At 42.5% G+C, this 15005-nt stretch overlaps 1 protein-coding gene across 1 annotated transcript in view; it reads right to left on the bottom strand.

Annotated features, from left to right (window-relative positions):
* The window catches only part of Gtf2a1l (general transcription factor IIA subunit 1 like), a 36974-nt gene extending 23829 nt beyond the window's left edge, over window positions 1–13145 (bottom strand). Inside the window, exons 1-3 of the mRNA XM_052186588.1 lie at window positions 13125–13145; window positions 10818–10919; window positions 10490–10613 (exon numbers count right to left, since the gene is read on the bottom strand). Coding sequence (XP_052042548.1) covers window positions 10490–10613; window positions 10818–10919; window positions 13125–13145 — 247 coding nt within the window. The remainder of the gene's footprint in view (window positions 1–10489; window positions 10614–10817; window positions 10920–13124) is intronic.
* Window positions 13146–15005: the final 1860 nt, after the last annotated feature.

Genomic DNA, 15005 nt, shown 5'->3' with positions numbered 1-15005 from the left:
AAATATAAAGGCTGTGAATGTGTCTTTCATCCAGGAACTCAATAAACCAAAGGACGGGTAGAAACCCCAGGCTGGGATTCAAGTAATTCATACAACATACCTTGACCTGCTAGGCCATCTGGTCAACCTTTTCTTGATTAAAGCAAGCAGAAGAAGCCAGCCAGATTTCTTAGCAGGAACATACTTGCCACATAACCCTGACATATGAGCTTGATCTACAGAACCCATCCACATAAAAAGCCAGATGTGTTAGGATGAATCTGTAATCCCACCATTCTTATAGCAAGATGGGAGATGGAAATAATAATAATAATAATAAACATCCAGGAGCTCAAAAGCAAGCTACAAATACGTAGCATGTCAGAAATAAAAAAAGTCCTTGCCTCAACAAGGTGGAAGAAGAAAACCAACCTGAAACTTGTCTTATGGCCTACACATACACACACACACACACACACACTCACACATATATACATATATACTCTACACATGAATACAGTAATAAGTAAATTTTTAAATCGCAACAGTTTACAAACAACAGGGGCTTGAGAACTGGCTCAACACTGAGTGCACTCCTTGGGTTCAGTTCTGTTGCTCAGCTCCAGAGGATCAGCACCCTCTTCTGGCCTCTGCAGGCACCTGCACACACATCCATATACCCACACAAAGACATACACATATACACAATGAAAAATAAACAACAAATTGTTTAAGGACTATGAAAACTTCTAGTTGACATCAAAAAATGGGGATCTATAAGCTTTTTCTCCGTGATCTTCCAAAGGGTCCACCTCTCACCATGTTTGTTCAATACCAAACCAGACACTCTAGGAAGATCATCTAAGAAAAGAAAAATCAAACAATTCAGAAATCAGAAAGCTCTATCTACAAATGATATAAACCAACACACAGAAAACAGCAGAGTCCACAAAAAAATGAATCAGTGAGTTCTATAAAGTTTTAGATTCAAGTCAATTTTTAAAAGTCAATTGAGATCCAGGTGGTGGTGTCACATGCCTTTGATACCAGCACTCAGGAGAGAGAGGCAGGAGAATCTCTGAGTAAGAGACCAGATGATCTACTAAGTGAGTTAGTTACACTACAGTCAAGCCTACACAGAGCAACTCTGTCTTGAAAACCAAAAACCAAAATCAACAACAACATAAAAGTCAGTTGTATTTCTAAATAAAAACAACCTACCTTAAAAAAGAAATCAAAACATGACAGCATTTTAAAAAGCAAATACTGGGGGCTGGAGGGTTGGCTTTGTGGTTAAGACTTCCTGTTGGTCTTGCTGAAGACCCAGATTCAAATCCCAGCAACCACATATCAGCTCATATTTATCCGTAACTCCAGTCCAGGGGTCAGTACCCTCTTCTGACCTTTTTGGGCACCATCACACATATGGCATACAGTCACACACATACTAAACAGACATTTATACAACTAAAAATGAAAAAAAAATACTTATGCATAACCTCAATCAAGAAGGTTAAAGATCTATACCTCTAATCAAAAAGGGATTTTTTAAAAAGATTTTATTCATTGTTATATCTAAGTACACTGTAGCAAAGAGGCATCTTGAGGGCATCAGATTTCATTATGGATGTTTGTGAGTCCATGTGGTTTCTGGGATTTGAACTCGGGACCCTTGGAAGAATAGTCAGTACTCTTAACTGCTGAGCCATCTCTCCAGCCCCCAAAAGGGATTTTTAAAGTGAAATTGAAAAGGGTATGATGAGAGTGACAAGTGCCTAAAAATTCCTGTACTCAGAAGGCTGAGGCAGGAGGATCACAAGTTTGAAGCCAATCCCTGACACACAGTGTGTAATTTGAAAGAGCATGGCCCCAGATGCTCACACATTTGAATACTTGGTTCCCAGATTGTGGACTGTCTAGAAAGATTAGGATGTATGGTCTTGTTGGTGAGTCACTGGGGAGGGCTTTGAGGTTCCAAAAATACCCAGGCCATTCCCAGTGGGTCTCTTTCTCTGCCTAGTGGTCGTGGATCAAGATGTGAGGTCTCAGCTGTTTCTTCATTTCACCATCATGGACTCTGACCCTCTGAAACTGTAAACCAACTTAATATGCTTCTTTCTTATAGTTTTGGTTGTAAGCCTAGCCTTTAACAGCTGAGCCATCTCTCCAGCCCAACATGCTTCTTTCTTAAGTAGTCTTGGTCATGGTGTTCTATCACAGCAATAGAAAAGTAACTAGGACTCACAGTGAGAAGGAAGAAGAAAAGGGAGAGATGGACGGTTGAAGGGAAGGAGCTGGAGAGAGGGGGATGACTGATTAAACCAATGATTCCCAGACTTTCTAACACATCAAACCTTAACACAGTACTTCATGCTGTGCTGACTCCCAAACCATACAATTCTTTTTTTTAAAGATTTATTTTATTTTATTTATTATATGTAGGTACACCGTAGCTGTCTTCAGACACAACAGTAGAGGGCATCAGATCCCATAATAGATGGTTGTGAGCCACCATGTGGTTGCTGGGATTTGAACTCAGGACCTCTGGAAGAACAGTTAGTCCTCTTAACCGCTGAGCCATCTCTCCAGCCCCATACAATTATTTTAATTGATACTTCAAAATTATAATTTTGCTACTACCATAATGTAAATATCTGATATGCAGGATATCTGACATGTGACCCCTGTAAAAGTATACATAAGTGACCCCAAAAATTCTACCAGAGAACTCCTATAGTTGATAAACAACTTCAGCAAAGTGGCTGGATACAAAGTTGACTCAAAAAAAAAAAATCAGTAGCCTTCTTTATACAAATGAAAAACAGACTGGGAAAGAAATTAGGGAAGCAACAGCCTTCACAATAGCCAAAAATAATATAAAATACTCTGGTGTGATTCTAACTAAGCAAATGAAAGATCTCTATGACAAGAACTCCAAGTCCCTGAAGAAAGAAATCGAAGAAGATATCAGAAGATGGAAAGATCTTCCACGCCCATGGGTGAGTAAGATTAACAGTGTAAATGGTGGGAAGGGGTAGATGGAGGAACAGGGGGAGGGAAGAGGGCTTATGGGACTTGCAGGGAGTGGGGACCCAGAAAAGGGGAAATCATTTGAAATGTAAATAAAAAAAATATATCAAAAAAAAAAGGACTGGGGAGTGGATGCAGCATTGGGGTTATAAATAAATAAATAAATAAATAAATAAATAACAGTGTAAATGATCATCTATAGATTTAATGCAATCCCCATCAAAATTAAAACACAATTCTTTACAAATCTTGAAAGAGTAATTCTCAACTTCATATAGAAAAATAGAAAAAAACAAGGATACCCAAAATAATCCTGAACAATAAAGAAACTTCCAGGGAGTCACCATCCCTGACCTAAAGCTGTTCTGTAGAGCAATAGTGATTAAAAAAAAAAAAAATCAAAGATGCAGAAGCAAACCCATATAGCTATGGACACTTGATTTTTGACAAAGAAGCCAAATCCATACAACAAAAAACAGAAAGCATCTTCAACAAATTGTGCTAGTCTAACTAAATGTCTGCATATTGAAGAATGCAAATAGATCCATATATTTATTCCTGCACAAAGTTCAAGTCCAAGTAGACCAAGGACTTCAACATCAAACCAGATACACTGAATCTAATTGAAGAGAAAGTGGGAAATATCCTTGAACACATTGGCACAGGGGACAATTTCCTGAACAGAACACCAGTTGGCTCAGGCTCTAAGATCAACAATTGATAAATAGGACCTCATGAAACTGAAAAGCTTCTGTAAGGCAAAGGACACTGTTAATAAGACAAAATGGCAACCTACAGATTGGGAAAAAATTTCCACCAACCCTATATTCTACAAAGAGCTAATATCCAAAATATATAAAGAACTCAGGAAGTTAGATGCTAAAACACAAAATAATACAATTTAAAAATGGACTACAGAGCTAAACAGAAAATTCTTAATAAAGGAATCTTGAATGACTGAGAAACACTTAAAAAATGTTCAACATCCTTCATCATCAGGGAAATGCAAATCAAAACAATCCTGATATTCCACTTTACACCAATCAGAATGGTGTGACCTTCCCCCCACCCCCCACCCCACCATCCCCCACCCCCACCCCACCATCCCCCACCACCTCACCCCCAGCCTTGAGGGGCGGGGAAGAGCTTAATTGTTTGGCCTAGTCCTCTAGAGTGGAGCCTTCTGACCTAGGTGAGGTCTATCGTTCTGCCGCAGCAGCAGCTTCCAGCAAGAAGCCAGCTACCTGCTGAGCCAATGAGCTTGTTCTGTGACAAGATCCTGGCAAACAGAGATGGGTCCCCTGTATATTTAGAGTCAAACATTAAACACTGAGCCTTGATCAGAAAGAACTTTGTCTTGGCTCGTTATTTCTCTTGCCCGCCGGCCCGTTCTCTTTCATCCCCAGCTCTCCTTACAGGTGTACCCAGTTCTCTGTGGCCGTGGGAGGGCTATAGAGCGTCAAAGATCAAAAACTCAGGTGACAGCAGATGCTGGCAAGGATGAGGAGAAAGAGGAACACTCCCCATTCCTGGCGGGATTACAAATTTGTACATCCACCCTGAAAATCAATCTGACTGTTTCTCGGAAAATGGAAATAGTTCTACCTAAAGACCCAGCTATACCACTCCCAGCCATATACCCAAAATATACTACACCATACCACAAGAACACGTGTTCTACTATATTCATAGCAGCCTTGTTTGTAATAGCCAGAAACTGGAAACAACCCAGATGTCCATCAACCAAAGAATGGATACAGAAAGTATGGTTCATTTACACAGTGGAATACTATTCAGCTATCAGAGACAAAGGCATCATGAATTTTGCAAGCAAATGAATGGAACTAGAAAATATCACCCTCGGCAAGTTAAACCCAGACCCAAAAGGATATGCATGGTCTGTACTCACTGATAAGTGGATATTAGTACAGAATATCCAGGATACACCCACAAACCCAAAGGAGGTAAATAAAATGGAGGCCCAAGTGAGGGTGCTTCAGTCCCACTTAGAAGGGGGAACAAAATAGCCATGAGAGGCAGAAGGAAGAAGGACCTGAGTGGGAGAAGGGAGGGGGAGGGCATAGGAGGACAGGATGAGGTATGAGGAGAGACAGGAGAGAGGCCTCCAGGGCCAGGAGGATGAATGGAAATATGCAGCCACCCAGGGTGCGGGTGGGGGAAATCTCTAGGAACTCCCAGGAATCAATGTGGATGACCTTAGCAGAAATGCCCAGCAATGTGGATACAGAACCGGAAGAAATCACCTCCAATAGCCAGACAGGAGCCCCAGTGGAGGGATGAGGACACCAACCCACCTACTAAACTTCCAACCCCAGATTGGCTCTGTCTCAGAGAAATGCAGGGACAAAGATGGAGCAGAGACTGAAGGAATGGCCAACCAGTGACTGACCCAACTTGAGACCCACACCATGGGCATGCACCAATCCCTGACACTATTAGTGATGCTATGCTGTGCTTGCAGATAGGAACCTAGCATAGCTGTCTGTTCTCTGAGAGGCTCTACCAGCAGCTGACTGAGACTGATGCAGACACCCACAGCCAAGCATTGGACTAAGGTTGGGGACCAGTGTGGAAGAGGAAGGGGAAGGAGCGAAGGCCCTGAAGGCATGGCAACCCCACAGAGACCAGCAGTGCCAACTAATATGGACCCTAGGAGCTTCCAGAGACTGAGCTACCAAGCAAAGAGCGTGTGTGGGCTGCTCCGAGACACCCCTCCCCCAAGCCCGGCACACGTGCAGCAGAGCACTGCCTTGTCCTGCCCTCAGTGAGAGAGGATCCTCCTAAACCTGCAGAGATTTGATACACTAGGGTAGGGGATACTGGGGTGGGGCTCTCAGAGGCAAGAGGGGGACATGGGGAAGTAACCCTAGGAGGCGGCAGTATTTGGGATGTAAATATATAAATTTTAAAAATAAAGTTACAAATAAAATAAATGAATAACTAAATATTTCTTTTGTGCCATAATTGTTATTACACCTTACATGCTTGGCCAGCATTCATGCTGAACGCTAGACTCAAAATGTACAACATGAGGCCCTTCTTAATATCGAGTTATGCTTCAGAGTTTTGCTATCAATGTAGATTTGAGATTCTTGCCACACTTTAAAAAAATTAGGTTAACTCTAAAGTGATGGGCATGCTAATTTACATAACCTACATCAACACTCTATGTAGATCAGAACACCATGCTACCCAGTTTAAATACATACAGTAAAATTTAAGATAAAAATAGGTATGGGGGCGGGGCAGGGAGCTGGCCTAGCAGACAACGGTGCTTATTGTGCAGGCCGGGACACCTGAGTTTGATAACCAGAACCCATGTGAGGGCAGACTCCACAAAGCTGCCCTCAAGCCTCCATGCAGGGACAACAATAGATGTGTAGGTAGTTGCCACACTGCCAGCTTCTGTGTGGATTCTGGGGAGCTGCACACGGGTCCCCGCCCTGTGCAGCAGGTGCCACCATCCACTGAGTAACCTCCCAGCCCAAAATCCATATTTAAAAATTAAAAAAACAAATGATGAAAACTAGTAACACAGAATATTCCTCAGAAGTGAATAATATAGCCAAAAAAAAAAAAACAAAGTAAACAAGCTGTAAAAACAGAACTGACAGATGTAAATGACTTATTCAATTGTAGATTTTTGTTTCAGCTCGTTATCAGAAGAAATAAAAAGATTGTAGCAGTTTAAGTTATTTTAATCAGGCTTTTTAGAGCATACCATGAGAAGATACAATTAAGAAGTACTTCAATTTTATGAGGCTATTTATTTTGAGACTCTTATTGAAGGGTACCCAGAATGAAGACAAATAAGAAAGAACAGGGTCTGTAATGCACTTTCCTTCCTAAGCCTCTTCATTGTAAATTTCAAGGAAGAGAATAAGAAAAGCTGTCTTATTTTAAATGTAATTATTTCTATTATCCTAACTTCTAAGACAGAATCAAAAATAAGGTGCTGAGTGAAATCTAGCTCGAGCCAGCCTTTGCCAGGTTGTTTTGAGATTTAAATCACTGATAATATTACCATCTTCCGGGCAAAATGGAGTATTGCAATTGTGAATGACAAGAAAAATGACAAGCTTTTAACTGTGCCTTTGATTAAAAGACATTCAACTGCTTTCCTCCTCCTTATGCATCGCACCCCACCCCCACCCCCACCACAATCTCAACTCTAAGAACCTTCCTTCAGGGTTATTTAACTGAGAACCAGAGGCTCCATAGCTGAGCATGGTAGCTCATTACTGTAATGCCAGCTCTCGGAAGCTCAGAGAGAGGATAACCGAGTTTGAGGCCAGCCTGGATGATGATAGTGAGTTAGTTCTAGGATAAGTTCCTGCCTCAAAGGGGAAAAAAACTGAGATTTGCAAAATTGCTAAACAGGGTGTTGGTGAAGGGAATCTCCTGAGAAACCAGTAGAGGGCAAAACGAAAGTGCAAAGAAACAACTGTTGATTAAAAACTTGTCAGCCGGTCAGATTCAGCCAGCCAGATTCACAACAAAACTCCCATGATCGTGTGTGTGTGTGTGTGTGTGTGTGTGTGTGTGTGCTCATGTTTATATGATATGTGAGCAAAATATACACATTATGTATGCAGTATATCTATATGTGTAAGGTATATACACATGTATGACAGGGTGTGTATGTGTGTAATGTACGTATATATGTACATCTATGGTATGGGCATTGTATGGTGGGTGTATGGTATATATACATGTGTGGTATATGTGTGTGATATATGTTCATGTGGCATATGCGAGCGTGGTTGGTGTTTGTATGTGGTATATGCACATATATGTGTTTGGCATATGTGCTATATATGCCCATGTATGTGTCTACTCGCACAGGCTACAGAAGAACACCCTGCGTCCTGCTCTATCACTCTCTGTCTTTTGTTTTTGGAGAAATAGTCTCTCACTGACCTGCAGCTAGGATGGGAGCCTCCTCTTCCCATCCCTCGCCGCTCTAGGGTTAAAGGACGCTCACGAGAGCGCACACAGATCTGTACACGGGTGCTAGGATCTGGCTTCATGCTGGCACAGCAAGCCCTCACCCACTAAGCCATCCCTCCAGTCCTCCAATGGCCGACCCTTATAGAGCAGTATCATAATTTTAAGCTTAGTAAGAAATTTTATGCTTGGCAATTCAATATTAATTTACTAATTTATTTCATTTTCATAATTGCTGCCACACTTCAACTGTTTTTAATGGAAGGTGCGAGGCAAAAAGAATCTAGCTGAAGCCTTGGCTTGGAGAGAGATGCTCAGAGCCCAAAGGCACTGGCTGCCCTTCAGAAAACCCTGCTTCCATTCCCAGCACCACATGGTGGCTCACAACTACCCATAACTCCAGTTCCAGGAGACCTGTTGCTCTCTTCTGACCTCCACTGGTACCATACATATAATATACATGGCACACAGACATGCATGCAGGCAAAACACCCATGCACATGAAATAAAATAATAATTTTTTAAAATTCTAGAAAAATTAACATTTCCTGTGAAGGTTGCCTGCCCAGGGATAATAGTCCTATTACAGCAAAGTATTTTTGTTAAACTAGAAACAACCCAGGATGTCTGACCTCAAGTGGGACCTTACTCCTTTTCCAAAACATTTCTGGAAACCTCAAACAAGACTATTGACTCTGTTTATAGAGAGATCTCCCACCTTCCGCATCCCTGCTCTGGAGTGTCACCATATCAACTGGACGCCTGTCAGGGACCTCTTAGGAACCACCTATAACAGCATCTAAGTACTTAGCAATGTTTCAAAGATAAAAGCCTCAAACCCACCAAAACCTTGTATATGCCAGCTCTTGTGGGAGCCCATCCTACACCTTCTCTCAGCCCTCATCTTAACATCTGTTAAGAAATGCTACAGCACAGGACCAGGGTCTGCAGAACAGGCTTCAGCACCACGCCAGGCTAAGACGGCAGCCAGGAGCCCCTAAAACAGCCCAGGAAGTAGGCCAAGGTGGGAAAGATAACACTTTCAGGAGAAGGAAAAAAGAAAAGAGGAATGGAAGGAAAGAGAAAGTAACAATAAAGGCAGCAGGGAAGGCTCTGCCCTGGGAGACCTTCAGAAGGCAAGTCAAGGTCAGTCAGCCTGGAATAAGGAAGGTGGCCTCCTCCACTCCTGCCTGGGAGAAGGGAGGTGGCCTCCTCCACCCCCCAGTTAGAACATCTCTTGCTTTTTATCACTATCTTGAAGCCTACTGAACATTGTAATACATTTTGGTAAATACATAAAAGAATAAATAATAAGTAAATATCATAAAATAAATCCAATCTCAGATCCTGGCAGAACCTACTGTTTCAACTTTGTTCAGAATTATCACCTTGAATTAAACTCATTTAAAAGGATATGTATGTGTGTGTGTGTGTGTGTGTGTGTGTGTGTGTGTGTATACACAGTGTTTTCATAAACCCACTCTCTGCTTCCCTTGGAAATTCTTTTCTGCACTGAAGCCAAGGATCCCATTTTAGCTGAGCTGAGGACCCTAGCAGGTCCTCAGCCTGCAGTGGGTAACGGTGCAGAGCTGTGTCTGTCCCTGTCCCACCGACAGATGTGTTCTTTTCACTGGGGCTGACATGATTGAAATAAAAATTTTCCCAAACATACAAAGAATAATTATTACTGACAGTGTAATCCAAATACTACCCATCCTTGTTACAAACACTATGCTCATGCACTTCAACTAAAACCAATAGAACTTATTGATGCATATATGCCCAAATGTGTGCTCCAGCAACCTAGGGCTTCGAGGAACCAGAAAGAAAGAAATGAAGGCCAGATAGATTAGTATTCCTTTGCTCTTTAATTTGTCTTTACCAGTCTAAATTGACACACATAAATCTGGGCAATTTTTTTTCTTTAAAAGCAAAGCTCTAGATTTAGTAAGTGCAATAATAAAATAAAATGTATACAGTTAATCCCTTTCTAGTACTTTGTATGGCCCAAACTATAAGAGGGCCTGAATTATCTCCATATTCTTCTTCCTCTGTTTTGCTTCCAATACAATAATGGGTTTGGGTACAGAGAGGACGTAGGGGAGGGAGGGAAGGAAGGGGAGGGGACAAAAGGGAGGGAAAGGAGGAGGAGGAGCTAACAAACACAAACCTTCCAGACCTGTCTTTCCCACTGGACCACTCCCTCAAAACACCCAGTGGACTTCATAGAAATAATAGCAGACACTCTAAACTTACAAATTTAGTTTCCCCTTAGTTTCTCTGGAGTAATGGTCGTCAGTTTTACCAAATTAATTTTTAAACACTAGTTTTAACAACCTTAGTTTTTTGTTTTTTGTTTTTTTAATCAACACATTACACTGTGTTCCTCTAATTGAATCATAGAAAGGTGAAGCCCTCTCTACCTTAAGAACATTAATTATCCTGACTAAAAAACAGTATCACACATATGAATTTGTTCTGAAAACATAGTCTTTGACTAACTCTCTCCAACCTGTTGATGGCAGTGTTGGTGGCAGGCCGTGCGGCAGCTGGAGTGTGAAAAGTGGCGCCGCTGGCACACTATTTCTGAAGAAGTCCTCTGTTGCTTTAGATTGTAAAACTTTGGTTTCCCAGAGCTGCAAGGGAAAAGAAAAAAAAAAAAACTTTTATATTTTTGTTGTTTAAAAACAATCACTATGATAATGCACTGTTTTTTTTTTTTCTTAAGGGTTTATACTTTCAGTGCTTAGCACAAGGAACACATCCTAACACAGTTGAAGGCAGGAAGTGTGACTTGTCAGGCTGTGAAGATGTAACGAGCGGGTCCTGTGAGCACAAACCTTCTTCAGGTCTTTCAACACCTGCTCCTCGATGCCCTCCTCAGCAAACAGGTCCCGCACGCCCTCCATTACGTCTTCAATTACAGATTGGTAGAGCTTGGGCTATAGGAAAACAATTGTTAAGAGATTTTAATCCTCAAGCAGAATACTTTTGCCTTAAAAGACATGCAGATACACTCTCTAACCCTCAGTCTACCACAGGGTTATTAAGCACATCCTGCCCCCAGCGCACTTGTGGCTCCTTATAAATTGTATTAGCGGCCTGTGATCCCTTTAGGCCTCTATCCACAAGGCTGCACACAGGACTACAAGGAGCCTGGGGTGATCTTGAGATATGTGGGCATACTTGTGCTTATACCTCTTGGCTTTTGTGTATTTAACTTTCCTGCTTCTCTTCCAACGGGAAATTGAAAGCAGCTGGAAATAAGCCCGTTTTCAATCTACCATTTTCTCAAAGTAGCCACTATTAGTGAACTACCACAGGTGTAAAGACGCCTCAGACCTTTAAAGTGGGACAGCCAAAGCCTGCCCTGCTTCCACAGCAGACCTGGAGAGAGGGTGGTTGAGAGCTCCGCCAAGCAAAAGCACAGCCACATCCCTGCTTCCAGACGAGCTTCCTGTAAGTCACTAATAAGCCATCAACAAACCCAAGATGTTCAGACCAAGCCACAGAACAAAATTAGCCAGAATCTACCTATTGGACCAACAGCAGAAGAAGCAGAAGCATGTGAAATGTGAAAAAACTACTCAGCCTTTCTAGTGTGTGCGTGCGTGCATGCATGCATGAGAGAGAGAGAGGGAGAGAGAGAGAGAGAGAGAGAGAGAGAGAGAGAGAGAGAGAGAGAGAGAGAGAGCATTGAGGAAAGCAGGATTGGCCTTGCCTTTACAATTCAATTGCTTGATCCAGCCCAAATGAAAACGGAGGCTTTCTTGGACTGCTTTGTTCATGCTTCCCAAAAAAATACTCTCACTCCAGGAACAGCACACTTTAAACTAATCCTTCTAAAGATCCAGGGTAAGTCTATGAATAGGCCAATCAGTAACATTTAAATGTTCGCAGGCATACCCATTAAGACTAAGTGGCCCCAGAAGAGCTCATCTTCTCAGCCTACCCTGATAAAGGCTTCTGAGCTGAGGCTGCTGTTTTCACTGCAGCTAGAAAAATCACACTTAAAAGCTGCAGGGGAAACCCCTAGGGCTAAAAACATCTTTTAAGATCTGCCCTTGGAGGATAACAGCAGCAGTCCAAAAGAAGCCAATAAAATACAACTTTTCAAAAGCAAAATAAGTATTGAACATAGTCTCTCTTGTAGGACGGCCGTTAAACTTTATATTGCTTTCTCCATGTTATCTTTATTAAAACTATATAGTCTGAACCTCCATCTTACCTGTATCTCCAAAAAAAAAAAAAACCCCAAAAACAACAACAACAAAAATCTCATTGGCAATAAAAATCAGGCAAACTGGTATTAGTGGAAAGCTTCTATTCGGGCACCCATACCTTACACTTCTTAAAACATAAAATGAACATACATGAGTATGTCTCTAAAACTGGTATCTTTTATGCTGCATAGATACACAGACTTTTACAGACACAAACCTATCTTGGCTGCCCCTTGTCTTTCTGGAAATGTGCATCTCTTGATACTGGGTTTTGCCTTCAACTCGGGATTTTTCATTTGATGACTCTAACAAGTGCAGTTTTATCTGTAAATTCCCACTGTGGGGTTTAGCAGCACTTAGGGCGGGCAGGTTAGAGTATTTCCTATGTAAGCATTAAGAAGTTAAAGGACAAGGAAAGGAGCTCATGAGGCAACGATTCATCATTCCGGGTTAGGAAGTAATACAGCACGAGCCAGCTATGTTCCAATAAAGTACGAGGATTAGGGCTGGAGGCTGCTTTTTATTAGGTAGGGGGATCCTGGGTCTGAAGCCAGCCTAGGGTTTCTTTACAGAACCTTGGGGGGCACGGGGTGGGGGGAGAAAAGAAAGGAAGGGAGGGAGGAGAAAAATGAAAGAGAGAGAGAGAGAGAGAGAGAGAGAGAGAAAGAGAGAGAGAGAATGAATCTAGGTATTTCCTAAACACGGAGGAAGTCATCCTGATTGAGGGTACCCTGCCTCTACAGGATTTCTAGGCGCCCTAACCTAGGTGAACTCAGTTGGAGTGGGTTGCACAGTTTTTCAAATGGGATCAGAGCCCCCACGTGGCTGTCTTCTATTTCCTGTAACCCATGGTGAAAAGGGGGCTCCTATCAAAGTCTGCAACTCGTCGTGGAGGGTGTGGGCAAAGCCTACCCGCCTCCTTACCACCAAGTTGACGAAGGCCATGCCGGCCGCTCTGCGCCCAACCGTTTGCGCCTGCGTGGCAGAGAGCCACCAGGCTCGCTTTTGAACCGCGGGTGCGCGTTGCTGCGCAACCGCGAGGCCGCTGGGGGCGGAGCTGAGTAGGGTGGGACAAGAAAGAAGGTTAGTGGTTGGAGGGATGAAGTTTGGGTGTGGCATGGGAGTGGTAATGCGTCTAACCAACTTTAGCAGACTAATTGGGGTTGTGCAGTGTCAGATCGATGGGGCAACTTCCTTTTTGAAGGATGTAGGGAGAAAAAAGAAGGCAGATGAGTTATTCCTGCTTTTACCATGCCTCACTAAAAATCACTCACAGCTGCACCCCATGCTGCCATATAAAAGTGTGACAAGAGCCAAATTCTTCTGTAACGAGCGGTCGAAATGTGAGCAAAAGTGGCAGCAACTTCACCTGAGAAAGTGTTAAAAATACCAATGAAAGCTGTACAGACGCTTGCTACCAAGTGTGACCCATGTGCTAGAAAGGGAGACCCCAGAAGCTTGCCCTCTGATCCTCGTAGGAACACCTGTGCGAGTGGGCAGGCAATCCAGGCATCAACGCGTGTAAAAGAGATGAATGCAAACGTGTAAGGATTCATAAACGTAAACATCTCTACCAAATCGGGGACAGAAAACAAGAGCACAGCATACGGTGACTTCAAACGGTCTCCAGATAGTTCTGATGGACATTAAAAGGAGATCCGCTGTCCTAAAACACACTCACTCAATAGTGGGGCCACATTAAAATTACCTGAAGGGTCCTGTCCTTTTAAAGGTTTGGTGCCTAAGTCTCCCCCAGAGAAGACGGAGAACTACCATCAAAACCAAGCCGGCTCCCCAGTGCCGCCCGGCTCTGCGGTCCTCAGGCAGAAGTTGCCATCTTTCTCCTTTACTTGTCTCCCTCCCTCTCCATTTCCCTCCCTCCTGTCTCTTTTCTCTTGGGCTTGAAGAGACTTAACTAGCTAAAGCTGAAGATAGATCTAAGCACACACGTCCCCACTAGTTCAAAGGGCAAAGAGCCACCCGCTTCCACTCTCTGCCTTCAAGCAGCCTTTCTAATCTGAAGACAGATCTCGACCTAACAGATGGTTATGTGATGATTTAAAATCCCATTAGGGTTTAGAGTTGACTGCTTGCTTATTTGCGTGTGTAACTGCAGTAGCACTGTGTATGGCTGCCCACTTTGATTGGCTTGCCTGGACCAGGCGTAAGCTTCTAGCAGCTGATTCATTTGGTGTCATTTATAAGACTTTTCCTAAACTGAAAACTACTGGGAATTTCTTTACAAAAAGCCATTAAGAATCTGTGGTGATTTTTAATGGTTACGTCTCTCTATGTGACAATTTACTACCTCGAATATTCAAAGTGACTTACCTTTCACCCAAAATAGAAAAGCTAAAAGCAAGCATTGATTCCTTCTGATATTATAAAATCCAATTAAATTATTCAAGCTGGGAAATAATAAAGCTGAAAGGGCTCTTGTTTTCCATCTTTCTCCTTGCGAGGTTTTAAAATTGTAATCCTAAGTGCACAGAATGGGTAGCAATCTAGCATTCGGTGACAGCACACCGTTCCTGGCACTTCATTATACCTTATACCTTTCTCAGAGCTACAGAGTAGACGTGTGTATTTTTAAATTTAAATTTAAATTTAAATTGTTAGTCACAAAAAGTGTGACTAACAATTGAATTGGTACTAAGAAGACCGTGAGATACACTTTTTATAGAAAAGCTATACAACACTGGTTGAGCAATTTCTGTGGCTTTCTGGTGGCCCTCTCATGTATCTGATTGGTCACTGGTAGAGGCTGCTTTGGTCTCTTCCCAATAATTGGCAGTGCCCATTAAA

This window comes from Apodemus sylvaticus, chromosome 6, assembly GCF_947179515.1.
Source record: "Apodemus sylvaticus chromosome 6, mApoSyl1.1, whole genome shotgun sequence".
In the NCBI taxonomy this organism is placed as follows: domain Eukaryota; kingdom Metazoa; phylum Chordata; class Mammalia; order Rodentia; family Muridae; genus Apodemus; species Apodemus sylvaticus.
This window is presented reverse-complemented; position numbering and strand designations above follow the sequence as displayed.